A 27,614-nucleotide genomic window follows, 5' to 3' on the forward strand; every position below is an offset into this window, starting at 1 on the left:
AGGAGCGCTCTGCGCAGGCGCGGGCGCAGGTTGCAGCGACAGCGACGGGCCTCAGCTGATGCCGTGGTGGTGCTGCCCCACCCCCACCCCGACCCCGCGGGGACCCAGCGCTGCAGACCCGTCGCTCCCGCCCCAGCACCCGGGACTGCGGACTCCGTGACCCTGCCCTCGGGCCTGTCCGAGCCGGAGTTGCTCGGGACTGCACAGCACCCCGCGTGCCGGTGAGCGACCCGGGACGCGCAGCCCCCAGGTCCCCTTCACCAGCGGGGGCCGAGCGGGCGCCCCGGAAAGAGCCTAGCCGGAGGAGGAGGTGGCGGAGGGGAGGCTGCGGGGCAGAGAGACGCTCCGGGCCGGGCGATGGAGGTGTGTCAGCTCCTCTTCCCCCGGCCCAGCCTTCTGCCAGGGGACTCCGGGCTTCGGTGCAAGCCCGGCGCACGGGGAAGATACCAGGCCCCCACGCCTTGAGCGGCCGGTAGCCCTTAGTTCTGCTCTTTTTCAGTATTCTTGTCCGACTGCCTGTATTTCATCTTTAACCTTTCCAGAGTCGGCAGGCTTACGAAAGGCGCCGACTTTTTTCGTTTAGAAGCTCACGACCTATTTAAATCGGATGGAGTCCTGTACTTTTTCTCCCCCCTTCCATAATGAGCCTAAGATTCGTGTTGCTGTTAAGTAAATGAAGGGATTTTGATTTAAAAAAAAAAAAATATATATATATATATATATATATATATATATATATTGAGCACAGGGGCCTAGCACCTCTTTATAAGTCTCCAAGAATAAAAGTGGTTAAACTTAGCAGCTCTTTGAGGAAAATCCAGTAGGGAGGGCAGGAATGGGCAGTACCTGACAAAGCCTGGCACTTGTCCATTAACCTTGATGAAACAAACACCAGTCCCACGCCGACTCTAAGGCAGCTGTTACATAAGGATAGAAAACAGACTCCGACTGAGAGCCTCTTGTTGTTTTATTTTTTTGCCTTCTGTGTCTTTTCCCTTTAAGTCATTACAGTGGGAGGTACCCTATACCTCTGTTGTGTTAACTGAGATCCTAAAAGGGTGCGTTTGGCGCCCTGATCCCCGGTCATCTAGTATTCCACATAAGCCCAAGGTCAGAGTGTGTGGGGTCAGTGATGTTAATTCTCCCCTGAACCACCTGTGACTGGCAAGTATTGGTTTGGCTTGCAGTAAATGTCTTTGAGCAAAATCCAGAGAAATATATGCGTTTTTAGAGGTCATAAGTTATTTATGTTTTTGAACTTAATGGGCAGTGTGTACATAGATTTTTTTAAATATTGAAAACAAGCATTTTATTCATCATTCTGAAATTTTAAGTTTGTCCACTAGTTATGTAATTTTTTATCCTGCTGTTTACCCTGTGTTCGAGTGACCCCAATACATGGATCGCATACAAATTTTAAAAAGTCGGATTTTCTTCATAGAATAAGATAAGTTGAATTATTTTGAGGGTCAGTTTTTCTTATTAAAAGCAATGAGCATTTTTAAAGACATATCTTTTTATATGAATGCCTTTAATAATCTGTTTTAGGAAATGATAAAAAATATATGGTCACATTTCGAAACAGAAGTGGATTGTTTTTCAATTGTGCTTTATCCTTTTGTTAATTTGTGCCGAGAATATCAACAGATTAAAATATATGGCTTAAAAAAAATTTTATTTTAATCCTAAAACTTGTGTGACTTCAACTGGTCTTACTGCATTACTTACCTGTGGATGTCTTTTGATATAGGTACTAGCACTTCCTATTTTTATTTGTCTTTAAATTTTATTTAATTTCCCACCTGCGTTTTTGATACTCTTACCCTAAAAACTTGAAATTAATGTTCTAAATTTTGCTGCTTTGTCTTGGTGAATTATAGTCAATATTTTGGAATATTAATTTATTAATTTTAACTTTCACCAACTGTTGAATGAAAGAAAAAATCTGGAGGTTTGTTTTTTGTATTTTTTTGTTGTTGCAAATGTTTAAAGCTAGAAGTGTGAGTGTGAGAAAGATTGTGGATTTTGTCTATCACATAAGGGCATGAATTTTAAAAGGTTGAAAAATACTACTTTGACATTACCTGGTGAGACCTAGCTGTAATCTGCCCAAAGCAACTTTTGCTTTGCTGCTGTTTTAAAGGTAGAACGTGTTTTTGTTTTATTCTAAGAAAAGTGAAGCACATGTGTTTCTTTTCAGAGAACTCTTAAGAGTTCTCACTTAAGAACTACACTCTTAAGTGTAGACTTCTGTCAAATTTTAATGTTGTTTGAAAGCCCTTTCTCATCACAAGTTTGATATGATATCATTTCATAATATTTTGTTAGAAAAGTACTTTTGGACTCTAGTCAATGGCTGTTTTATTTAAGACATTATTTTGATTGAATATAATTCCAACCCAAATAGTAGTTTGAATACTCCCTTGAGGGTTATTTTAATTAATTTGATGAGTATAAATATCCTGTAATGTTTTTAAGTATACTTTCTTTTAACTGAAGTTTACTGTAAGATTTTTGTCTTTTTCTTAGACATGGGAAAGTCTTTTTCTCATTTGCCTTTACATTCAAATAAAGAAGATGGTTATGATGGCATGACATCAACTGAAAATATAAGGAACGGATTGGTTAATGGTGAAGTCCATAATGAAGACGGAAGAAGTGGCGATGTCTCTCAGTTCCCATATGTGGAATTTACGGGAAGAGACAGTGTCACTTGCCCCACTTGTCAAGGAACAGGAAGAATTCCTAGGGGTATGTGTTACTGCACTGTTTCTCCATTAAAGAATAATTACAGGAACTTTCACAATTACTTTGAAACTCATGGGTCTAAGCACAACCATTTATGTTTTAAAAGACAGAATTAAAGGTAAAACTTCCTATCAGTTATCTTCTGTCAAAAGGACACAAACATAAAGATTTTAATTAGGGATCCTAAAGCAATAATGAAAAGCACCCTTCTACCTCCAATATTTTTTTCTTTCCCACCTGAAATTATAGCAGATATGCAGCGTGTCTTGACTGTAAACTTTTAGTCCTATTTGGTATCAATAGAGATCAGGTCACGGTTGCTTTGCTGTAGTGGGTGTTAGGTTAAGTAATGTGGTGACCGAATATTTTTAATTTGTTGTTTAAAGAATAATAATAAGCTGGTCATGCGCTAATTAGTTCTTTTTTAAAGGAACTACATGAAGAGGGATGATACATGAAGATGAGCCATATAGGAAAAAAAATCAATTTGTGCCTTGTCATAGGGGAAGTTGATAGGGAGTAATCCCCATGTGCTGTTTGTAGGTTACTTTAGTAGCAGTGGAAGTAAGGAGAAATAATGTAAGAAACCTTGTACTGTTCTCATTTACTTCTTGATTGAAGTCAATATTTGACCCTGGAGAGATGCTGAGGGAAGGCCAGAATGACAATACCTTTGCAGAGGTAGTAGCTATTTGAGAATTAAAGGATTATTGTAGTTTAAGGTATTAATGCACCAGACTGGGGGCCTGGGGAGGGCTGAAGTCTCATTTTTGCAATCTAGATATATTTTTGAAGTATAGCCAGTAGGTTTTTGGCTGTCTGGATGTGTATTGTGGATAGTAAGGTGAAGGATGATCTTGAAGATATTTTTGTCTGAGCAGCTGGAGGAATGGAGTAGCCACTTATTAATATAGAGAAAAGGTTTGAGTATATGTGTCAGGGGAGAGAGCAGGAGTTCAGTTTTAGATATATAAAACTGGAGATGCACTTTTGACATCTGAGTGGATATGTTCAGTAGGAAGTTAGTTATACTAATGGCTGGGAATTCAAATGCAAGGCCTAGCATGAAGTCATATTGGTGTAGAGATGATACTTAAAGCTGAATTGAATGAGAGCACCAAGGTTGTCAGTGTAAATAGAAAACAGAAGAGACTTTAGCACTGAACCTTGGAGCATTGCAACATTTTGAGGTCAGTGACATGAGAAAGAATTAGCAAAGGACACTAAAAATAGCAGCTAGAGCAGAAACAGGAAATCCCTTTGTCCATGGTATCCTTGAAGGTAAATGAGAAAAATGTACTCCTTGGTGGAGGAGAAGTCCATCAACTATGTTAGGTACTGCTGATCAGATAATGTGAGGACTTAGAACTGACCTTGGGATTTGGTAATTTAGAGGCCAGAGACCTTTTAAAAGAGCAATTTTGGTAGCAAAGGAATGCATAACGTGTGTAGACTGGGATCAGGAGTGCATAGGAGGCGCAAAGTTATATAGTCGGAAAATAGCTTTTCTTTGAGTTTTGCTGTACAGGAGAGGAGAGAAAAGTGATAGCTAGAGGGGACTATAAGGTCAGGAGAAGAATTTTTTGAAGATGGAATGGATAATGTGTTTGCTGATGAGACTGATCCATAGAACACTGATAATGCAGGTGGCAAGGAATATTACAGTGCACAAGCACAACAGGTTCCTCCAGAGGAGCATAGCCAGTTTACTCCTAGCAGGAGGAGGGGAGGTAGAGTGCATGGATGCACAAGCGGGTGGGTGCGTGGATGTGGTGGTAGGAGCTTGGTGGGAATCCTTGTGTCTTTGCCGCATCGTGAACTGAGCGTAAGGACAGGGGAGAAGATATTGGAGGTTTGAAGAGAAAGCTGAAGTTATGAAATTGTAGTTTGGGAGAGTCAGGTTGAGAGTATGAACTCGGGAAATATAGTGTAAGTGTTGGCATTATTAAAGGCCACTTGAAATTAGTGATCTAAAATGAGACTGTTCTTCTCTATCTACTTTTAGCTGTGTAGATACAGACATAGTAGCTAAAGGGTTATTTTTAATCAGTAGCCATTTAAACAGATGAATAGCACCAAATAAGATATGCACACACACACACATACACAGATATATATTTATATGTGAATATGGTAGGGGAAGTATGGATGAGAGGAGACTTGTGGAGGGGGCAGGGAGGTATAACAAAAGTATTATGGAAAGCTTTAAAAGAGAATTTGACTATGGGGCTTTGATAGTTAATATGAAGAACAAGTTTTCATAAGATTGGAAAATTGGCATTTAGAGGTCCATTTATTCATTAAGTTAAAGTGTTAGCCTCTCAGTCATGTTTGATGCTTTGGTGACCCCTGCCAGACTGGTGTAGCCTGCCAGACTCCTCCGTTCATGGAATTCTCCAGGAAAGAATATTGGAGTGGGTAGCCGTTCCCTTCTCCACGGGATAATCCCAAATCAGGGATCGAACCCAGGTCTCCTGCACTGAAGGCACATCCTTTACCATCTGATCCACCAACCCAAGAAAGAAATATTGAATTTTGAAGTAACTTAATATAGAGAGGGGTGTGACCTGAAAGAGTCCTTCCTGGAAGGCTATATATACGTTTGGGGTCTTGAAGCCTGAGAGTTAATATATGTCAGTTTTGGTTTTCAAGGGGAATACTTTAAGAACCTTTCTAGTTATAGGGTTTCAGTACACAGTGGTAACAGTATGCTGCTTCTGCTCTCATTCAGATAACCCAATTGAAATCTTAATGGAAAACTGGGTTAAGGAAAGCCTGGTAAATTCAGATCTGAAAGCCTGGACTTGGTGATTTTTTTTTTCCCCCACTGGAAGAAAGAATTACTCTTTCTCATTCTTCATAGTATTTTGAATAGCTAGAAATTCAGATATGAAAAAAACACAGTGTCTGCTTTGGAACTCAGCTACTACTGGATGATTTTTGAAGATTTTGAGAGAATTTAATAAAGGAATGAGATGAGAGCCAGATGGTATTGTGTTCTTTCCAAACCAGACTTTGATGAGGAGTCATTATACTTTTAATTAATCATGTTAATACATTTCTAAATCTAATTCTTTTAGGACAAGAAAACCAACTGGTGGCATTGATTCCATACAGTGATCAGAGATTAAGGCCAAGAAGAACGTAAGTAATCATAAGAAAATGGCAATTAAAAAAATTTTTTTTGCTTTTCAAATATGTATAAATAGGTATTTTAGTTAAAACTATTAAAAGGAAAAATAGTATCAGGTTAAGTTATGCCATCATATCCATTATGTCATTAGAAAATAAAAATGATTCCTGATTGCATAAGTTCTTAAAGCAGTGTAGTATCGAAATCTTAAATCTGTTAAAACAGGTAGACCTGAAAGAGCAATTAGGTCTCAGTTACACAGAGACAACATTTTCATCAAAAATGGGTGTTAAGGTATTCCCACTAACTTCAGAATAAATATGGTTATTCATACCATGATGACATAAGGACCCAAAAGTGCTTGGCAGCTTTGGGGAAGTTGTGATGAAACGCAGAAGGAGAGTTCCTAAGAGCCCTTGGACAAAGTAAATACTTTATCCCAAGAGAAGAGGCCCCCACTCAGAAGACTTCCAGTGAATTTCCTCTGAGAATATTCTGTTAACATAGAAAATCTAAAAACTCTTTAAGTTGGAGAGAATGCACAAAAGTCGACAGAGATACACAGAAGGGCCTTGAGAAAATCTAAAGGAACTGGGCCATCCTAAGTCCTCAAAGACCTTAAGGAAACTCAACAAAAACTCCTACAAAAAGGAAGATACAACCTAAAGAAAAAAATTACTGACAGTAGAATCCAGGTTGTATAGAACAAGAGTAGTGATAAAAGAAGAGGTTCAGAAACCATACAGATAGTCCCAAAACTATAGAAGTGCATATACGTAGAGACCATCTAATACTTTGTGTAACAGAGCATGGAGTCCTTGAACAGTGAAGCTATGAAAGCAATCCTGGCCCATCCTCACCACATAATATGGCAACTTCTCTTAAAAGTACAAAAATGTATCTAAATACGAGCAGTAAAAAAAAACAAAACAGATTACCATCAAGCATCATATGAAAGTTCAGTTCAGTTCAGTCGCTCAGTAGTGTCCGACTCTTTGCGACTCCATGAACCACAGCATGCCGTGCCTCCCTGTCCATCACCAACTCCCGGCGACTACCCACACCCATGTCCATCAAGTCGGTGATGCCATCCAACCATCTCATCCTCTGTTGTACCCTTCTCCTCCTGCCTTCAATCTTTCCCAACATCAGGGTCTTTTCAAATCAGTCAGCTCTTCGCATCAGGTGGCTGAAATACTAGAGTTTCAGCTTCATCATTAGTCCTTCCAATGAACACCCAGGACCAATTTCCCTTAGGATGGACTGGTTGGATCTCCTTGCAGTCCAAGGGACTCTCAAGAGTCCTCAACATCACAGTTCAAAAGCATAAGTTCTTTTGTGCTCAGCCCTCTTTGTAGTCCAACTCTCACATCCATATATGACCACTGGAAAAACCATAGCCTTGACTAGACAGACCTTTGTTGACAAAGTAATGTCTCTGCTTTTCAATATGCTGTCTAGGTTGATCAGAACTTTCCTTCCAAGGAGTAAGCATCTTTCAATTTTATGGCTGCAGTCACTGTCTGCAGTGATTTTGGAGCCCCAAAAAATAAAATCAGCCACTGTTTCCACTGTTTCCCCATCTATTTGCCATGAAGTGATGGGACCAGATGCCATGATCTTCGTTTTCTGAATGTTGAGCTTTAAACCAACTTTTTCACTCTCCTCTTTCACTTTCATCAAGAGGCTCTTTAGTTCTTCTTCACTTTCTGCCATACAGTTGGTGTCATCTGCATATCTGAGGTTATTGATATTTCCCCCAGCAGTCTTGATTCCAGCTTGTGCTTCATCCAGCCCAGTGTTTCGCATGATGTACTCTGATGTAAGTTAAATAAGCAGGATGACAATATACAGCCTTGACATACTCCTTTTCCTATTTGGAACCAATCTGTTGTTCCATGTCCAGTTCTAACTGTTGCTTCCTGACCTGCATACAGGTAGTAAAACTTATAAAAGAAGAACTGATCAAAATACTAGCAAATGATAAAGCATTATCAGAAGCAGATGAGAACTTTAACTTAATACTTCCGTGTTCTGAAAGAGATTAAAGAAACTATAGAAGCTATGACAGTAAAACAGAAAAGTCAAAAGTTGAGGAGCTCAGAAATACAGTGACTAAACAATAGAAGGATATGAAAAGAGAGTCTACAGGTCCCTGGAAAGAATTAGAGAAAAATAATTTTGAGATGAAGACAAGCAGAAAGAACACAAAGAAATACCTTGGAAAGTGCACTTAGAAGACAGAGCAGATACAAAGGATGAAGTGAAAACATTCACTCGTGCACACACACAAACAAAAATTAATGAAAAGTACTTGAGAGAAAATGGTACAGAACACAAGCCAAGGAGATCGAGCATAAATGTAACTGGAGCTCTTGAAGAAAATCAAAGGAGGCAAACTGAAGAAAGAGAAAACGTTTAACTCAAGATCACTTCCTTGAAATAAACAAGACATAAATCTACACACTGAAAAGACATACCATAATTTTGGAAATAACCAGTCTTAGTGAAATTACTGGACTTCAAAGGTAATAACAAAAAACTCAACAGCCCCTTTGAATGCCCAAGCAAAGGATTGATTAAATTATAAGGGATAGAAAATCAGATTGGCATGTTCCTTCTTGACCACAATGCTTTAAACACATAAGCAGTAAAACAGCATGCCAAGTCTTCATGGAAAGAAAAACGCAACTAGGATTTATATTGGCATGTTCCTTCTTGACCACAATGCTTTAAACACATAAGCAGTAAAACAGCATGCCAAGTCTTCATGGAAAGAAAAACGCAACTAGGATTTATAAACAGTCTGACTCTTTATTATATAATTTCTAGATAGTTAAGAATGTCCAAGAAATTAGAGTTAATTTCTTAATAACCTAGAGTGGAGCAGCTTTCCTAACTGTTTTAGAATCCAGTAATAGAAGAATTTGGCAATAAGGAGTTCATGATCTGAGCCACAGTCAGCTCCCAGTCTTGTTTTTGCTGACTGTATAGAGCTTCTCCATCTTTGGCTGCAAAGAATATAATCAATCTGATTTCAGTGTTGACCATCTGGTGACCATGTGTAGAGTCTTCTCTTGTGTTGTTCGAAGAGGGTGTTTGCTATGACCAGTGTGTTCTCTTGGCAAAACTCTGTTAGCCTTTGCCCTGCTTCATTCCGTATCCCAAGGCCAAATTTGCCTGTTACTCCAGGTGTTTCTTGACTTCCTACTTTTGCATTCCAGTCCCCTATAATGAAAAGGACATCTTATTTGGGTGTTAGTTCTAAAAGGTCTTATAGGTCTTCATAGAACCATTCAACTTCAGCTTCTTCAGTGTTACTGGTTGGGGCATAGACTTGGATTACTGTGATATTTGCAGATGGTGATTGCAGCCATGAAATTAAAAGACGCTTACTCCTTGGAAGGAAAGTTATGACCAACCTAGATAGCATATTCAAAAGCAGAGACATTACTTTGCCAACAAAGGTCCGTTAGTCAAGGCTATGGTTTTTCCAGTGGTCATGTATGGATGTGAGAATTGGACTGTGAAGAAAGCTGAGCACCGAAGAATTGATGCTTTTGAACTGTGGTGTTGGAGAAGACTCTTGAGAGTCCCTTGGACTGCGAGGAGATCCAACCAGTTCATTCTAAAAGAGATCGGTCCCGAGTGTTCTTTGGAAGGAATGATGCTAAAGCTGAAACTCCAGTACTTTGGCCACCTCATGCGAAGAGTTGACTCACTGGAAAAGAGTCTGATGCTGGGAGGGATTGGGGGCAGGAGGAGAAGGGGATGACAGAGGATGAGATGGCTGGATGGCATCACCGACTCGATGGACGTGAGTTTGAGGTGAACTCCGGGAGTTGGTGATGGACAGGGAGGCCTGATGTGCTGCAATTCATGGGGTCGCAAAGAGTCGGACACGACTGAGTGACTGAATTGAACTGAACTGAATAGAAGAATAGATTAATAAATTTGGATAAAATGTAAAAAGTTAATAAAAGTGTAGGTTAACTTTTAAAAGATAAAAGCAAAAACAAGATGCAGATCAAGTCAGGATACAAATAGCAAACTAAGAAGTGGTATTTGCAAATATTATTAGAGGTCCAATATCCTTACTCTAGAGTTTCACAGTTTGAGAAGAAAAAGGCTAACCATACAAAAAGTAAGATCTGTGAACAGCCAGTTCACAAGGAAGAAAAGCAAGTATCTTTTAAACATATGAAAAGATATTAAATCTCACTCATAGGAGAAATGCAAATTAGAACAATACTGAGGTACCGTTTCTTGTGTATCAGATGAGCAGAAGTCCAAAATTTTGACCGTGTTATTTTGTTGGCAATACTGTGTGAAAACAAGCGCACTTGTGCCTTACTACTGAAGGGGAAATTTGGCCTTACCTGTCAAAATTACATACACGTTTACCTTTTGGCTCAGGAATTCTACTTTGAAAAGTTTATTCTAAGGATTACTGTCAAATAACAGCATTTGCATGCATTATTCACTGTGCTAGTATTTATTTTACCAAAAACTAGAAATAATGTAAGTGGCCACTAGAAAGGGACTAGTAGAAGAAGTTACACTATATCTATATATAAAATGGAACGAGGAAGAACTGTATTTTACTATAGCATGATATCCAAAGCACATTTCTTTTGAAACTACATACATGCATGCACACAGAGAGAGAGACAATAGAATGATAAACTATAGACCAACAAAATTGATTACCTTCAGAGTTTGGGACCGAACTTTGAAGAGGAAGCAGGTAAGCAAATTAAATATCTGTGTGTACATGCATATATTTCTGTTGTTTAGACTTTAGATCATGTCCTTCTTTTTTTTAATATCACTTAAAAGATTGTATCAAAAGTAAAAAAAAAAAAAAAAACAGTTCCTACAAATTGAAACAAACTGAAACAATTGATTCTAACTATATATCCAGTTGATAAAATAACCACAGATTTTCACACACATGTGAAAATTCTACTTCAGTAAATTCATCAGGGAGTCTTGAAATATATACTTTTATAAAGCTCCGCAGTTTGATTCTAATGAGCAGCCTGCTTTGGGCATCACCACAGTAAATGTTCTATCTATAATAAGCCTGAAATTTGAGTCTCCAAAAAGATAAATATGTCTTTTAAGAAGAATATTTTAATGCTTAATAGATTCAAACCTACTCTATTCAATACTTTTATAATGTAAAAAGATGGTTAAAAAGAAAAAAATCATAACATCTTTTCGTGCTGGTATAATAGGGAAAAAATTGAAAATGAAAATGTCTTCTCTGAATGTTTCATTATGTAATTTTTGATGCATCTATGTTTAAATATCTCACTTTCCTTTTTTTTTTTTTTTTTCCAGCAAACTGTATGTGATGGCTTCTGTGTTTGTCTGTCTGCTCCTTTCTGGACTGGCTGTGTTTTTCCTTTTCCCTCGTTCTATTGATGTGAAATACATTGGCGTCAAATCAGCATACGTTAGTTATGATGTTCAAAAACGCACAATATATTTAAATATCACGGTAAGAACATGTTTATATTAATATTTGACTTCATTCCTTTATTTTTAAAAAATTTTTATTGCGAGGTATTTGCTTTATTGTGCTTGTTTCTGCCATACATCAACATGAAGACATCATTGCTTTATCATGTTAAGCAACACCTTTGTCCTTATTGAGAGAACATGAAAGGTAACACTTTAATACTTAGTTTTCTTTCTTTCTGTCTGATGTATTGACTTGTTCTATCATCTTTGATTCTGCTGAAAATGGCAAATTCTGTGTATTCAGAATCCTTATCATTTGAAGATGCCTTTGAGAGGGTAAAATAAAATAATTACTGGGAGAAAAGTTTTTACAATCTGTTTACTTTTCAACATTAGACCCTCAGTTGCTCCTAGCAAGATGTTAATATAGTTGATTGAATAGATGTTATACATGTAACATTTTCATGTCCTTGTGTTTTGTGAAACACAATTTTTGCCATCTTTAACAGACCATTCCTTTGTTTTCAAAGGTAGTGAACAAGTGATTGACTTCTCTTGTAAATTAGTATGTGTGAAAATCTTTGTTTCTCAGGAAAATAATTTTTAGGATTCTGCAGCCTTCCCACACCTGAAACAAGCAAACAAAAACCTCAGAGAAGGTCTTGTATGTGTTCTACATTTATGTAAGCATGGTTTGCAAATCACTGTATTATTAGTAAGGAAGATACATTGCTTCTGGCTTTAAGGTACATCTGTGTGGCAACGATTTGTTTGGAAGGGTAATATAGGACCTCATTCGTTTTCCTTGAAGAGTTGATTGGTGTGCTAGAGATTGAGGTAGATGCGCCTGTGGTGCTGGAGGGGGGTTGAGAGACATAGGGACTGAAAAGGAAATGTGTGTTGGGTAGAATTACTCCTTAGTTACAGGAAGAAAAGAATTCACATGGATTCATTTATTCTTCTTTTTAAAAAAGAAACTTGAATTAGCTATACCCTGTCAACTATTTCCATACCATTTACTTTATATTCACAACTATGTATGTAGCATTTGCACTATATTAGATATTAGAAGTAATTTAGAGATGTTATGTGGAGGATGTGCATAAGTTATATGCAAATATACACCGTTTTATATCAGTGACTTGAGCATCTGTAGATTTTGGTATGATGGAACCTTGAGTGGATGGGATAGTTGGTCCTGAAACCAATCCCCCATGGATACCGAGAGATGACTAAATATACGTGTGCTAACTCTGTATATAAGCATTTCCATGCATATATTTACACATAATACATTTTAAAATGGAATTATGTATAAAGGGTACACACATATACGTGAGTGTGTATACATACACGTTTTCACTTAATTGATCTCACTGCATTTTCCCATATTATGTGGTTGCATGTAGTCTTTTATATGGCCATATTACAATTTTTACTCAACCTTCTTAATAGTTGCTTAGTTTTGATATTACAAATATTTATTCCAAAAACATCTTTGTGCTTAAACTTTGTGCTTCCATTTCCGGTTATTTTTTAAGGATAAATTCCTGAAAGTAAATTTGCAGTTAAAGACCATAAGTTTAAGGCCTTTGATAATAAATCATCATTATTCAAAAGCCTATGACTGCAGTCCCTTGCCTTATAAATTAAATGGATTCTCAGTTTTCAGCAGTAAAATTTTTTATTTTTCATACTAAACTTTTTTGTCCTGTCTTATTTTTTGTTGTCTCTCTTGATGTTTATCTTTGTGTTACCTTTTTAGCTACTAATTTATCTTTCTGTAATTCTACAAGTATTTTTGTTTCCAGCCTGTTTTGCATCATCTTTGTGTTATCTTTTTAGCTACCAATTTATCTTTCTGTAATTCTTAAAAGTATTTTTGTTTCCAGCCTGTTTGCATTTTTTTTTTTAAATTTTAAAAGATAGGCCTTCATTGTTTTAGAAACAGCTAAAAATTAGAAATATGTAGCATCTGCTGCACTATAATTTTCATGATCTGGAGAATGAGAGAGGTCATTTTTTACTAAACCCCCATGACAGGTACAGTCCTCTGAAGACCTTTTAACTTCTGGGAAATAGAAAACTTCTCTATGAGGAATCTACACGTTTCAACCTGCCTCCCTTTACCCAAGCTCCAAAATGACTAACATTCACGGCACCACAGAATACCTTACACGTTTTTTTTTCCCCTCAAACCATCTACCCATGCTGATCAGTTCTAAAAGGTACTGATGTCACATGATGCAGTTTCTTCTCTGTGCGGAATATTAACTCAGAGCAAATGGGAAGACAACACAAAATGAGCTGACTACCATGGTGTGGGCTGCCTATGAATTTAAAAAAATATTTTAATATTCTAATGAAAAGTATGGACACCTCATCAGAAAAAATGTGTACCAATATTAAATAGAACTCCAAAATTTTCCTGGATCCCATTCCTTGGTCTATATCAGAGGGTCCATTGACCTTAAATTTACAATTTTTTACTGTAGTGTCTAGAAATAAATGGAGAAGGACATGGCAGCCCACTCCAGTATTCTTGCCTAGAGAATCCCAGGGACAGAGGAGCTTGGTGGGCTGACGTCTATGGGGTGGCACAGAGTCAGACATGACTGAAGTGACTTAGCAGCAGCAGCAACTAGAAATAAAATGATATTGGTATTAAGACCCAAGTAGGTGAAAATGTTGTATATTTAGAGAAAGGTTATTTCTACTATTTTATAGAATTTTAAAACATTTCTCTACATTTAACAAAATGAATGCATAAATGTGATCATAAAATTACTGGTTGCTAGCACATTCTTTTTTTTGTCATCATTTTTATACTAAGACCATTTTCTGTCTTGTCACTTATCCCATGTTGCCTCATTCCATATCTTTCTCCATATTCATATTAACTTATAAACTCATATGTTCAGTTTTTCTTAAATCATTATTTAGTTCTAAAAATAATATTTTGTACATACTTTTATGCATCTTGGTTTTCTCAGTTGTTAATACTTTGCAGGAATCACTCCTGATTTTCTGCTTAGAGTTCATTCATTCTTTTTAATGGCTGCATATTATTCCATGTAATGACATAATATTATTTTTCAAGCATTCTACTTTATGTTGGACATTCACTTTATTTTCAAGATTTGTGTTTTGTTTTGTTTTTTGCCACTACAAATAACACTGTCATTAACATCCTAATGTTTTTATTTCTGTGGAATAATTGCTCAGAAGTAGAATTGCTAGGTCAGAGGATAATGCATAATTTAAATTTCAATGAATATTGCTGTAATCCTTCATGTATTTTCCAGGAATGCAAAAATACACCCTTTGGCCCATATCCCTGCCAGAAATAGAATCTGTCATTTTCTATAACTTTTACTAGTTTAATGGATATAAAGCAATATTCCACCTTTATTTAAATCAGCTTTTCTCTGACCATAAATTAATTTGACAAATAGTGTTGGCCATTTATATTTGTACTCTGCTGATTTCTTTACTCATATCCTTTGCTCTTATTTTTTTTTTTAACAGGAGGCTTTATGTCTTTTTTTCCACTTTGTAAGGCCTCGTAGTATAGGTGACAACCATTACTATCTGCCTTACAAATACTTCTTCAAGATTTATTAGTTAATGTTTTGTGATTTTATTTATGATTTATTTTGTTAGCACTATTTTAGATGTTTTGTTATTTCCTGATTTAACAGTTTTTCTTTTCATTGACTGTTTTCTAAAGTAATTTGAAACAGTTCTTTAAGTTAGAATTGCAGAAGTTCAGCCCAGCTGTTAATTAAGTGTGGAAATGATGCAGCTGTATTTCTTTTCATCAAGTCTTGAAACTGTTCCAATTCCTCTTAAAAGTGACCTGTTGGAAACCTCTACTCATGTATGAGATAAAATACCAATTAAAAAAAAATAGTTTAAAGTTTTGCTTAACATTTTAAAAGGTTGTCTTTGTATTCAGTAGAATCAGAAATAACTTAGCCTGTGAAGACATTTACATATTAACATTTAGAAAAATTTGGATGGAACTTTAGAGTTACTTTTATTGAAAAATAAAAAAGTAATTTTCCTTGGAGACATGGGCACTGCAGCAGTAGCCCTGAGAGGCACAGCATGTTGGCATAAGTCCTCTTGGAGGAGGTAGCCATTAGCCCCACCATAGAGCCTGCATGTGGAGTCATTTAGTTGTGTCTGACTCTTTGTGACCCCACAGACTGTAGACTGCCAGGCTTCTCTGTCCATGGGATTTCCCAGGCAAGAATACTGGAGTGGGTTGCCATTCCCTTTTCCAGGGGTTCTTCCCCACTCTGGGATTAAACTTGGGTCTCCAGCACTGCAGGCAGATTCTTTACCATCTGAGCCACCAGCCCTACCATAGAGCCTGCAGACTCCAGGACTGGGTGCTCAGGCCAAACAACTAACAGGAAGGGAGCACAGCCCCACCCATCAGCAGAAAATTAGATTAAATATTTAGTGAGCAAGGCCCTGCCCACCTGAGCAAGACCTAGCTTTCCCCACAGCCAGTCCTTCCCATCAGGATGCTTGCACAAGGCTCTTATTCTCATCCATCAGAAAACAGACAGAAGAAGCAAGAACTACAGTCCCATGGCCTCCAGAATGAAAACCAGAATCACAGAAAACTAACCAAAATGATCACATGGATCATATTCTTGTGTAAATCAATGAAGCTATGAGCCATGCTGTGCAGGGCCACCCAAGGCGAATGGGTCATGGTGGAAATCTCTGATAAAACGTAGTCCACTGGAGAAGGGAATGGCAAACCACTTCAATGTTCTTGCCTTGAGAAACCCATGAAGAGTATGAAAAGACAAAAAGATATGACACCAGAAGATGAGCTCCCCTGATTGATGTGTCCAACATGCTACTGGGAAAGAGTATAGAAATAGTTCCAGAAAGAATGAGGAGGCAGAGCCAAAGCAGAAATAACATCCAGTTGGTGATGTGTCTGCTGGTGAAAGTAAAGTCCAATGCTGTAAAGATCAATATTGCATAGGAACCTGGAATGTTAGGTCCATAAATGAAGGTAAATTGGAAGTGGTCAGGCAGTAGATGGCAAGAGTGAACATCGATATTTTAGGAATCAGTGAACAGAAATGGAAATGGGCAAATTTAATTCAGATGACCATTATATCTACTACTGTGGGCAAGAATCCCTTAGAAGAAATGGAGTAGCCGTCATAGTTAACAAAAGAGTCCAAAATGCTGTACTTTACGGGTGCAGTCTCAAAAACCACAGAATGGTCTCTGTTCATTTCCAAGGCAAACCATTCAACATCACAGTAATTCAAGTCTGTGTCCCAAAACACTAATGCTGAAGAAGCTGAAGTTGAACGGTTCTACAAAGACCTACAAGACTTAGAACAAACACCAAAACCAGATGTCCTTTTCATCATAGGGGATTGGAATGCAGAAATAGAAAGTTAAGAGATACCTGGAGTAATAGGCAAGTTTGGCCTTGGAATACAAAATGAAGCAGGGCAAAAGCTAACCAAGTTTTGCCAAGAGAATGCACTGGTCATAGCAAATACCTCTTCCAACAATGCAAGAGATGACTTTACATGTGGACATCACCAGATGGCCAGTACGAAAATCAGATTGATTATATTCTTTGCAGCCAAAGATGGAGAAGCTCTATACAGTCCGCAAAAACAAGACCTGGAAGTGACTGTGGCTGGGATCATGAGCTCCTTATTGTAAAATTCAGACTCAAGAAAGGAGGGAAAACCACTAGGCCATTCAGATATGAACTAAATAAAATTCCTTACATTTATACAGTGGAAGTTACAAATAGATTCAAGGGATTAGATCTGATAGAGTACCTGAAGAACTATGAATAGAGGTTCATAACACTATATAGGAGGCAGTGACCAAAACCATTCTCCAAAAAGATGAAAGAAGGCAAAATGGTTGTCTGAGGGGGTCTTACAAATAGGTGAGACAAGAAGAGAAGCATGTAAAGTTTAAAAATAAAATAAAAAAAAAAGAAGAAAGGGAAGGATATACCCAACTGAATACTGAGTTCCAGAGAATAGCACAGAGAGATAAGAAAACCTTAAGTGAACAATGCAAAGAAATAGAAGAAAATATGGAATGGGAAAGACTAGAGATTTCTTCAAGAAAATTGAAGATACCAAGGGAACATTTCATACAGATATGGGCACAATAAACAACAGAAATGGCAGGGACCTAACAAAAGCAGAAGAGATTAAGAGGTAGCAGGAATACATAGCAGAACTATACAAAAAGGTCTTAATAAACTGGATGACCAATATGTTGTGGTTATCCAAATGTACAATCTGGATTTAGAAAAGGCAGAGGAACAAGAGGTCAAATTGCAGACATCCATTGGATCATAGAAAATGCAAGGGTATTCCAGAAAAACGTCTACTTTTGCGTCATTGACCACTCTAAAGCCTTTGTGTAGATCACAACAGACTGTGGTAAATTCTTAAAGAAACGGGAATACCAGACCACTTTACCTGCCTGATGAGAAACCTGTATGAAGGTGAAGAAGCAACAGTTAGAACTGGACATGGAACAATGGACTGGTTCAAAATGGGGAAAGGAGTACATCAAGGCTGTATATTGTCACCCTGCTTATTTAACTTACATGCAGAGTACAGCATATGAAATGCTGAGCTGGATAAATCCCAAGCTGGAATCAAGGTTGCCAGGAGAAATATCAAAAACCTCAGATGTTATCAGACTTTTGGCGGAAAGCAGAGGACTTAAAAGAACTTCTTGATGAAGGTGAAAGAGGAGAGTGAAAAAGCTCACTTAAAACTCAACATTCAAAAAACTAAAGATCATGGCATCTGGTCCCATCACTTCCTGACAAATTGATGGGGGAATAAATGGAAAAGATAGCAGATTTTATTTTCCTGGGCTCCAAAATCACTGCAGACAGTGACTGCAGCCATGAAATTAAAAGACACTTGTTCCCTTGGAAGAAAAGCTATGACAGACCTAGATAGCATATTAAAAAGCAGGCACATCATTTTGCCAACAAAAGTCCGAAACCAATACAATATTGTAAAGTTAAAAAATAAAATAAAATTTAAAAAAATAATAATAATTACAAAAAAAAAAAAACTATGGTTTTTCCAGTAGTCATGTATGGATGTGAGAGGTGGACCATAAAGAAGGCTGAGCACCAAAGAATTAATGCTTTCAAACTGTGGTGCTATAGAAGACTCTTGAGAGTCCCTTGAACAGCAAAGAGATCAAACCAGTCAATCCTAAAGGGAATCAACTGAGAATATTCATTGGAAGGACTAATGCTGAAGCTCCAGTACTTTGGTCACCTGATGCCAAGAGCTGACTCATTGGAAAAAACCCTGATTCTGGAAAAGGTTGATGGCAAGAGGAAAAAGGGCCACAGAGGATAAGATGGTAAATGGCATCACTGACTCAATAGACATGAGTTTGAGCAAACTCTGGAAGATAGTGAAGGACAGGGAAGCCTGGCATACTGCAGTCTATGGGGTTGCAATTAGTTGGACCGAACTTAGCAACTGAACAACAACTTCTATTGAATTTTTGCTAAGGCCACAAACACATTTTATAACATTGATTTTTCTATGTTCTGGTACTATACATTTCCTGAGCCTACTCTTTAAAAGTATATGTTCATTGTATGTGTTTTATATACATAGCACTCAGGCAAAACCCAAATAATTGGTTCAATGTTCTTTGATGTTTTGGGGGACAATTTACTTCCTCCTGGTAAATGAAGCATAGCCACAGCTGGAGTCATTTTCTCTATTTATTTTGAATACTTCTTTATTATGCCTATTCTAAGATAACTTGCACATTTTCTACCTCCTTTCTTTTTCAGAATACACTAAATATAACGAACAATAACTATTATTCTGTTGAAGTTGAAAACATCACTGCACAAGTTCAGTTTTCAAAAACAGTTATTGGAAAGGCACGCTTAAACAACATAACCAGTATCGGTCCACTGGATATGAAACAAGTAAGCTTCGTTCAGAAAATACTTTGGAGGAGTTAAATACATCTCAACTTTGTATATAATATTAACTTTCAGGAGATGGGGGTTTTCCTAAAAAATTAGACTTTGAAATGTATCCCATACGTATGTAAAAGAAAGTCATAGAATCAAACCCATAAAAAGAGAGATTTCCAAACTCTTTTAAGTTATGAAATGTGTCTGAAATATTTGATATTTTGATACTATTCTCTGTTGGTTTATTTTCATTTTTTGCCTTTCAGATTGATTATACAGTACCTACTGTCATAGCAGAGGAAATGAGTTATATGTTGTAAGTTCTGATTTTTAATTATTTTCTCTCATTAAATTATAAAGAATAAGTGTGTGTATGTGTGAATATATAGGGTTTTCCTGATAGCTCAGTTGGTAAAGAATCCGCCTGCAATGCAGGAGGCCCCAATTCGATTCCTGGGTCGAGAAGATTCACTGAAGAAGGGATAGGCTACCCACACCAGTATTCTTGGGCTTTCCTTGTGACTCAGCTGGTAAAGAATCCGCCTGCAATGTGGGAGACCTGGGTTCAATCCTTGGGTTGGAAAGATCCCCTGGAGAAGGGAAAGGCTACCCACTCCAGTTTCTGGCCTGGAGAATTCCATATACAGTCCATGGGGTTATGGGGTCACAAAGAGTCGTATATACATGTGTGAATATATATATTTAATAAATATATATGTTTAATTTTCCATCATTTCAGCAGAGACAAGACTACATTTTTAGAATATTCCTTCTGGCCTTTGATCATCTCTGTTCTCTCTTTTCAAAATGTGTAACATTAATGTACATATACCTGTACACATAGTTTTTTTTTCACAATTAGGATTATGCATACCATGTCACTTTTTATTTACTATGTTATAAAAATCATATTCTCATATTTTGTTATTTTTTTGTTTTTGTATAGGAGGACTACAAATGCTAATGACATTTAATATTCTATTCAGGTTTGAAGTTGTGAAACTTGTAAATTAGGTCTAAATGATTATTAACTCTTGTTAAGTAAAAAACTGTGATAATTTTTTAATCCTCTTTTGATATCAGCCTGATACAGAATTTCTGAGTAGGTAATAATCTGGTTACTAAAATTTCAAAAGGTGAAAAAAAAATAGAAGTAGTTAGTAGACAACTCTACAGCTGCTGTAGTATGAAAGCATAGAATAAGAAGCCATGAAAATATTAATCATTTGAGATATAGAAAATGCTCCACCATTTAATGGCTATTATTATATCTTCTTAATAGTATTTCTATTGGCTTTAACATAGGAAGAGGAATTGTAATTAAACTATTTTGTTAATAAATTTCTAATGTCATAGTTTGTGTGTATTTACATTGCTTTTTTCTTTAACAGTGATTTCTGTACACTGTTAACCATCAAGGTACATAACATAGTGCTCATGATGCAGTAAGTATGATTTTTTTTTGAAGTAATTTCTTTGTTTCAACTTTAGATGTGTAACATTAGCTTAGAGTATACACATCTTTATAAATGCTGTCTCATTTGTGTTTTTAAGCCTTACATAAGTGCAGTGAGGTGAAGAAAATAGTTTCCCACTTTACACATGAGGAAATGGGAGCTCAGAGAAGCAGGAAGGACCACATGTCTGCTAAATAGTGAATCTGGACCTTCCAAGAACTCAGGAAAACAGTAGAAATTGATACAGAGAGAAGGATGAGCTCAACAGCCAATTCCTTGCTCCCTGTGGTAAAGGCAGTAACAGTAGTGAAGAGAAATAATGTTATTGGTTTGCAAGCTGGGTGTTTCCCTAAGCCATGAAAACATTGTAGGTTATAGGTTGGGTCTTTAGGCCATTAGCTAACACCTAATTAACCCTTTTTCTCTGATGAGAGAACTGTGTGATTATTTTTAAGAGTGCAATGAACTAAATATATTTTTAGCCAAAGATAGGTGTTTTGAAAAAAATGACATTTTTTTTGCATATAATTATTTGGATAGGGCTTGCTCAGCCAGCATTCCTGTTGTCTACTGGCGAAATACTCCCTAAGAGACCCATGTCTACAACATTAAGTTATCACTAATCAAATAACCTCCCCCTGAAAAGAATTTTGATATATAAAGTGTTCCCACTTTAGAAAGTTTTTTTTATATATAACTATTCAGTGCTTCTCTCCATTTATTTTATTTTCAGAGTTACTGTAACGACAACTTACTTTGGACATTCCGAACAGATATCCCAGGAAAGGTACCAGTATGTTGATTGTGGAAGAAACACCACGTATCATTTGGGGCAATCTGAATATCTAAATGTACTTCAGCCACAACAGTGAAAACTCAGAGATGCACCTAGAGAAAAAAAATACCTATTGATATTTTCCAAACTTTGAAGGATGAGGTACTTCGTGATAGGAGATCTTAAATTGAACAACCTAAAGTTTACACTTCTGTTTTAAGAGTATATCTAAGAATATGTGGACTTGTAGTTTATTACAATTCTCCACTCTGTGTTTGTGATGTTTATACCAGGATCTTTTATTTGAACCTAAATTTACTGATTGATGTTCTTCACTCCTTTCCCAAAGGGGAAAACTAAGACTTCTCCTTCAGGATAACAGATACTTATTTAAAATTCACAGCTCTAATCACTACTGAAAACATAATTTTGGTGATGAACATAATTTGAGAAACTTTATTTCTGAATGTTTTTATAGAAAATTACAGAGGGCCTATTACTGATGAAGACATTTAAAGAATACCTTTTCTTTTTTCCTGTTTTATAAACTCCCATTGCTACTTGGTAGTATTTAACCTATATGCTATTTTAGCTTTTAGCTAAATATTTTTACTTTTTCATTTTGAAATCCCACTCATTTGCATGGTTTTGTCAGTGTTATTTCAAGCTAGTGTTTGCATAACACTTATAAACCAAAATAATGTTTGCAGAATTCTATACCTGAAAAATTTTAAAAACCCCTATATAATATGTTTCACATGTCTTTCCATGTTATAGTTGTGTGAAACTTTTGTGTAATATTCAAATATAACCATTTAATGTACAGTATTGTAAATAAATTATGCATGGATTCTAAATAGTTGTAATAAATGTTAAAGTGGTACAGATTTAAAATCTAGTAAGTTGCTCATAAAAATTAAAAAAACAGGAAAATGAAATTCAGAAACCTCTAGAATGTGAATATGTTTCCAAATACATATTTGATCAGGTATAACATAGATTTGAAATAAAATATTTTGGTGATCCACTTTTTTAATGTTGCTTTTCATACTAAAGAATTATGAAGATACTTTTCACAACTGTTAGGTACTCAGATCATCAATTTTATGAATGTTTTAATGAGGTGAAATTATTACTTTGGTAAAATTATCCAGGAAATCCTGTTATAAATTATGGTGGCTATAGCAAAATCTATACTTTTTTTAAATTTAATTACTTTGCACGTCGTGGATATCAGGCCTCTAGGAGTTACGTTTTTTAAGTTTTCTACTTTTGGTTTGGATTTTGTTTAAAGTTGTTCTGAAGTGTAAATTATTGACTTACTTTACTATTTTATATTTTTAATACCATTTTGCATTTGGGCTTTTGGCCTTTTCACTTCCCAAGTTCAAAGTACCTTTGAAATACATGATACTGAGCATAGGGGCTGACTATTGATACCAAAAACAGTCATTGGCTTGAGATTAATTTCCTTCAGTTCCTTAGTGATAAATCAGGTTACCCCTCTCTCTACCTGAAAAGTGCCTAACATAGGTCTGAAACATTCTTATTTATAAGTCTGATTCTCTCAACTATAAAACGTGAGCTTTATTTAATTATAAGTAATTAGAGCTAATGAAGCCCTTCTTTCTGCCTTTAAAACCTACTCAGGTTTCCCCTTAGCTTTCATATCCTTTTTTTCTAAGTTTTCCTCAATGAACCATTTTAATGATGAAATGTACTAACTTCTTTTTCGTTTTTAACTACTTAGTCTCCTGTTAATCCACTGCTAACTCATCTATCCTTACTATTAAACTAAAATCACCCCTTTAAATTAATTATGGATTTTGTGGTCCAACCCAATATTTAATATTTTTTCTGCCATGTTTTTTGATCACCCTTTGTCTCTTTGAAATTGCATACTTCACTACTGTGTGGGTTCTAACTGTATTTTTCACATTGTTCTCATTTCATTTTTCTCACTCTACTATCTTCTGATGTTTTAATGAGTAGTATCCAGACCCTCTTCTGCCTCAAAATTTTTACTTCTTTGTCTTCAACAATCACCTCCATTAGTGCATCCGGATCTGTTCCTACATCCCTGACCAGTAACCTATCTAGTTTCTCATTTAGTTAATGAGTTAGACATCCCTGGTAGCTCAGACAGTAAAGAATCTGCCTGCAGTGCAGGAGACCAGATTCGATCCCTGGGTCGGGAAGATCTCCTGAAGAACGGAATGGCAACACACCCCAGTATTTTTGCCTGGAAAATTCCATGCACAGAGGAGCCTGGCGGGCTGTAGTCCATGGGGTTATAAAAAGTTGGACATGACTGAATGACTAACAGCTTTTAGAGATAATAGCATTTAAGTGACTGTGTAAAAGCAAAAAATGTTAAAAAAAAAATACCGTATTTTGTTTCGTCCCATTTCTTCAAAATCATCCTTTCAGATATGCCTTCTTCAAAAATCAATCCTAATTTATTTTCCTACTTTGTATCTTTTAACCTTGGAAAACTGTACAGTGTAAACTAAGTGGACTTTTCTTCTGATGCGTAGCTCTAATATCCTTGTAAAGTGGACACAGAGCATCTGCCGAAGAGTCAGGAAAGTTAGAGAACATTTGCTTTTACTGACTTAGTTCTGAATATTTATTCATTCTTTAAATTAAAAATTCCTTATTATTCCTGCTTTCTTTGGCATTCAAGTCAGAAAGAAACTGAAATTTAAAATAAGTTAAAAAAAGAAAGTAGTAGAGAAATCAAGATCACTTGTGACTATTTTCACAGAGGGTTAAGTAACTGCCAGAGAACCCTAGAGCCAAGTAGGCTGTAAATTAATACAATTACAAAAGCACATTCCGATGATGCAGACTTATAGCCATTAAAATAAAAATCTGGAAAGAACAGATGAGGCTTTAACCTTTCTTAGGTCATTGTCCAATGCAGTTTCTTACGTGGTAATAGGATTTTTAAAAAACTATTTTTAGATCTTATTCAACAAACATGGTAAAGATGTTAATTTTTTTCTCTCTGATATTTCCAAGTATAACTTCCTTGCACCTATAATAGACTGGTCCTTCTAACCAAGCCTACATGTTTTGATATTACATTTATAGAGCACCATGCCCTTTGCAGAACTCTTGTTTTGTCATATCATTTGTCAGAATCCTGTGAGTCAGAAAAGGAGGGTGGTAGGAGCTCCATCTTTTAGAAAATGAAAAAGAGGCATGGAGAAGTTGAGGGTCTTGCTGAATATTTAATAAATACTTTAACTGATGCCAGACCGAATTTTTCTGTCTGCCATTTCTGTGCTTGGTCAATGAAATCACCCACTGGAAAGCCCTGTTGACTCAGGTTAGTACAAGTAAAAATCAGAGAAAGTGTTCACATGGGTAACACAATGACAGTACAGTTAATACTAATGAACTAAGATTTTGGATATCTTGAAATTAGTACCTGAAATATTTTCAAGGGAAATGAACACTTGTAAGATATTTTGGAGCATAATCTATAACTTAATATTTTTAAGTAGCTTAATTTTCTGTTAAATCTGTGATTATTCCAATAAAGATAATAGATAGACTAATTATAAAGAAGAGATTAATGGATTTGAGATTTGAAATAATAGTTTGAAAATATTAGACACCAGATAAACTGCTTGCAATTTCTAAATAGCTATCTTTACTGTACATGTAACATGTAAAGGACCATGGTTTTATTTGTGTGCATTTTTTCTATGCTTTTTTGTTTGTTTAGGCAAATGACATAATTATTTTCTCAAAGAATTCATGAATTATTATTACTCAAAGAATTATTTTCTCAAAGAAAATAAAATTCACTTTGGATCTTCTGACTCGTAGTTTAGGAATAACACAGTGTGGTGTTCAAATAGATAGGAAGTGATTGCCAAAACAAAATGAAAGTGACTTAAAAACTTCAAACGTCAGCCTGATGAATCTTTGTGGTTCTTAGCCTTATCATTATTGCAATATAATTCTGGATGTTTAATTGGAGTACGTGTCCCCAACTTTCCCTCATGCCATTTGACTTTCTTTTTTAATTTTAAAATAATTCTTTGTATATTGCTATGTCTTATTTAAGAAAATGATTTGTTAGATATTTGACCCCAAAGTAAGTCACTTCTCAGTATAGCTAATGTTTACTGATTACTTTCTGTGTCACATACTGGACTGTACTAACTTTTCTCATTATCCCTCGGCAGAGTCCTGTAAGGTAGTGACTGTCATTACCCCTCCCCCATTTTGTCTCCGAGGAAATCTGGGTTTTAGAGAGGTTAAGAAATATACATAAGCTTTAAAGTGGCAGATTAGAGATTCACACAGGTCGGTTTTACTCAAGCATCATTGTTCTTACAGTAAGCATATTTTCTTTCCAGCCTTTGAAAATGTTTTATTCATAAAAATGTATTGGATGTTGCACATAATATGTAGGACTGAGGCTTTTGATAGTATTTTTAAGAATACTATTAAGATACTTTATTATTTTATAAATCTTTAGTATAAAGTGTTTATCTTTAATTATTAATGCTTATCTGTTAGGGTTTCTTTATAAAAGATATAAAATTTTAAATTAACAAGTACATATGTCTTCCTTGATTGGGCTTCCCAGTTGGTACTAGTGAGATTGTAAGCCAAAGGTTACTCACCATTCTGTGATTTTTTAGTTCATAACATCTGAAAACAGTAACTACTTGGCTGAAATACATCTAAGAATTAATTTCATTTCTTTCTCTTTTTTTGTAATATCAGGTTTTAAATGAGATGTTAAACTATTTTAAGGAAAAAATATGTTTGAGGTGGGATAAAAAGACTGTTAAACATTATTTCTTTAAAAAAATTATTTTTACATGAAAACTAGATATATTTGTGATGTGTTCAATCAAAAAATTCACTACTGTATCCCAGATCTACATATTTGAAAGTAAAAATGTTCACTTGTCAGCTGAAATTTCTGATTAGAACTAATATTTGTATATTTTTGTGCTTAGAATTTAAATTTCACAGTGGATTTTTTTTTTAAGTTGACCTTTAATTAGGATGAAAGCAAGTGATATATTTATATACTATAGGGATAAAAATGGTAATTTTCATTTTTAAAAAACTACCAGTGTGATTCTGTTTTTAGTTCCTTTTACTCATGTTTAGCATAGGCTTTTAAGTTTAAAAATACACTGTGGTCTGTATTGACCCAAAAAGTATTCCATAAATTAAACAAATATATGGCAAGTTTTTCATAGCTAAATCTAATTCTTCTAGAAGGAAGTTATTGCCTTCTATTTAATTACATTAATTGAAATGTGTTTAAGAGAAATGTTTTCAGCATATTTTGTATACTAAAAAACAAAAGGGGTTAGTATTGGGCCAATGGCCAAGAGGTAATGTTACTACCTTGTAGACTGTTACAGTTCAAATTGTCCCACTCCCCCCAGAATTTTAGAAACTAGAAATCTGGGAGATACTATGTCAGCTGTAGTCAGTTGACTCTTAAATGCTGTAAGCTGTATTCATCTTTTGTTACTGTGTGAGACGGGAAAAATGCCACATTGCAAAAGATGCATAATTTCATTGTATAATGATTTATTTTAGGCATATAATATCAGGAAGCTTTGTCTTGTGTGTTTTGTCTTGTATTTCCTCATAGAACTAAAGTAAGTAAGATTTGGGGAAATGATTTTAAAATGCTTTCTGACTTGACATGCTTGGTCAGAAATTGTTGGCATCGGTGGGTAGGTTCTAACCAGTGATTTTAATTGTGCAATAAATAATAATAGAGTGTGAGACTATGTTTGGGCACTTACTATTTGTTTATATTAGGTATTAGCCTCCATTGTAATATACTTACTAAATTTCCAAGTTGAACAGTTCTGTAGTTAATAACTATTGTTGCTGTACCTGTAACAAAACATACTTATGACAGTAAAATGAATAGAAGTGCCCCCAAATACTATTTTTTAATTCACTTGTAACTGTTCCTCTTGTAATTGTGTATGACAAAATCAAATTTGTAAAAATTTTAGCATGAAAAATAAAATTTGTATCAGTCAA

The 27,614-nt window shown here is 35.8% G+C and overlaps 1 protein-coding gene across 2 annotated transcripts; it reads left to right on the forward strand.

The window, feature by feature from the left end:
- Nucleotides 1-27,614, forward strand: TMEM106B (transmembrane protein 106B). 2 transcript variants are annotated; one of them, XM_015468283.3, is made up of 8 exons: nucleotides 1-363; nucleotides 2,530-2,751; nucleotides 5,829-5,892; nucleotides 11,228-11,387; nucleotides 19,206-19,346; nucleotides 19,604-19,653; nucleotides 20,729-20,782; nucleotides 21,528-27,614. In XM_015468283.3, exons 2-8 carry the CDS (start codon nucleotides 2,532-2,534, stop codon nucleotides 21,664-21,666), a joined length of 828 nt encoding a protein of 275 aa, XP_015323769.1. In that variant the 5' UTR covers nucleotides 1-363; nucleotides 2,530-2,531; the 3' UTR covers nucleotides 21,667-27,614.

This window comes from Bos taurus, chromosome 4 (assembly GCF_002263795.3).
Source record: "Bos taurus isolate L1 Dominette 01449 registration number 42190680 breed Hereford chromosome 4, ARS-UCD2.0, whole genome shotgun sequence".
Lineage (NCBI taxonomy): Eukaryota > Metazoa > Chordata > Mammalia > Artiodactyla > Bovidae > Bos > Bos taurus.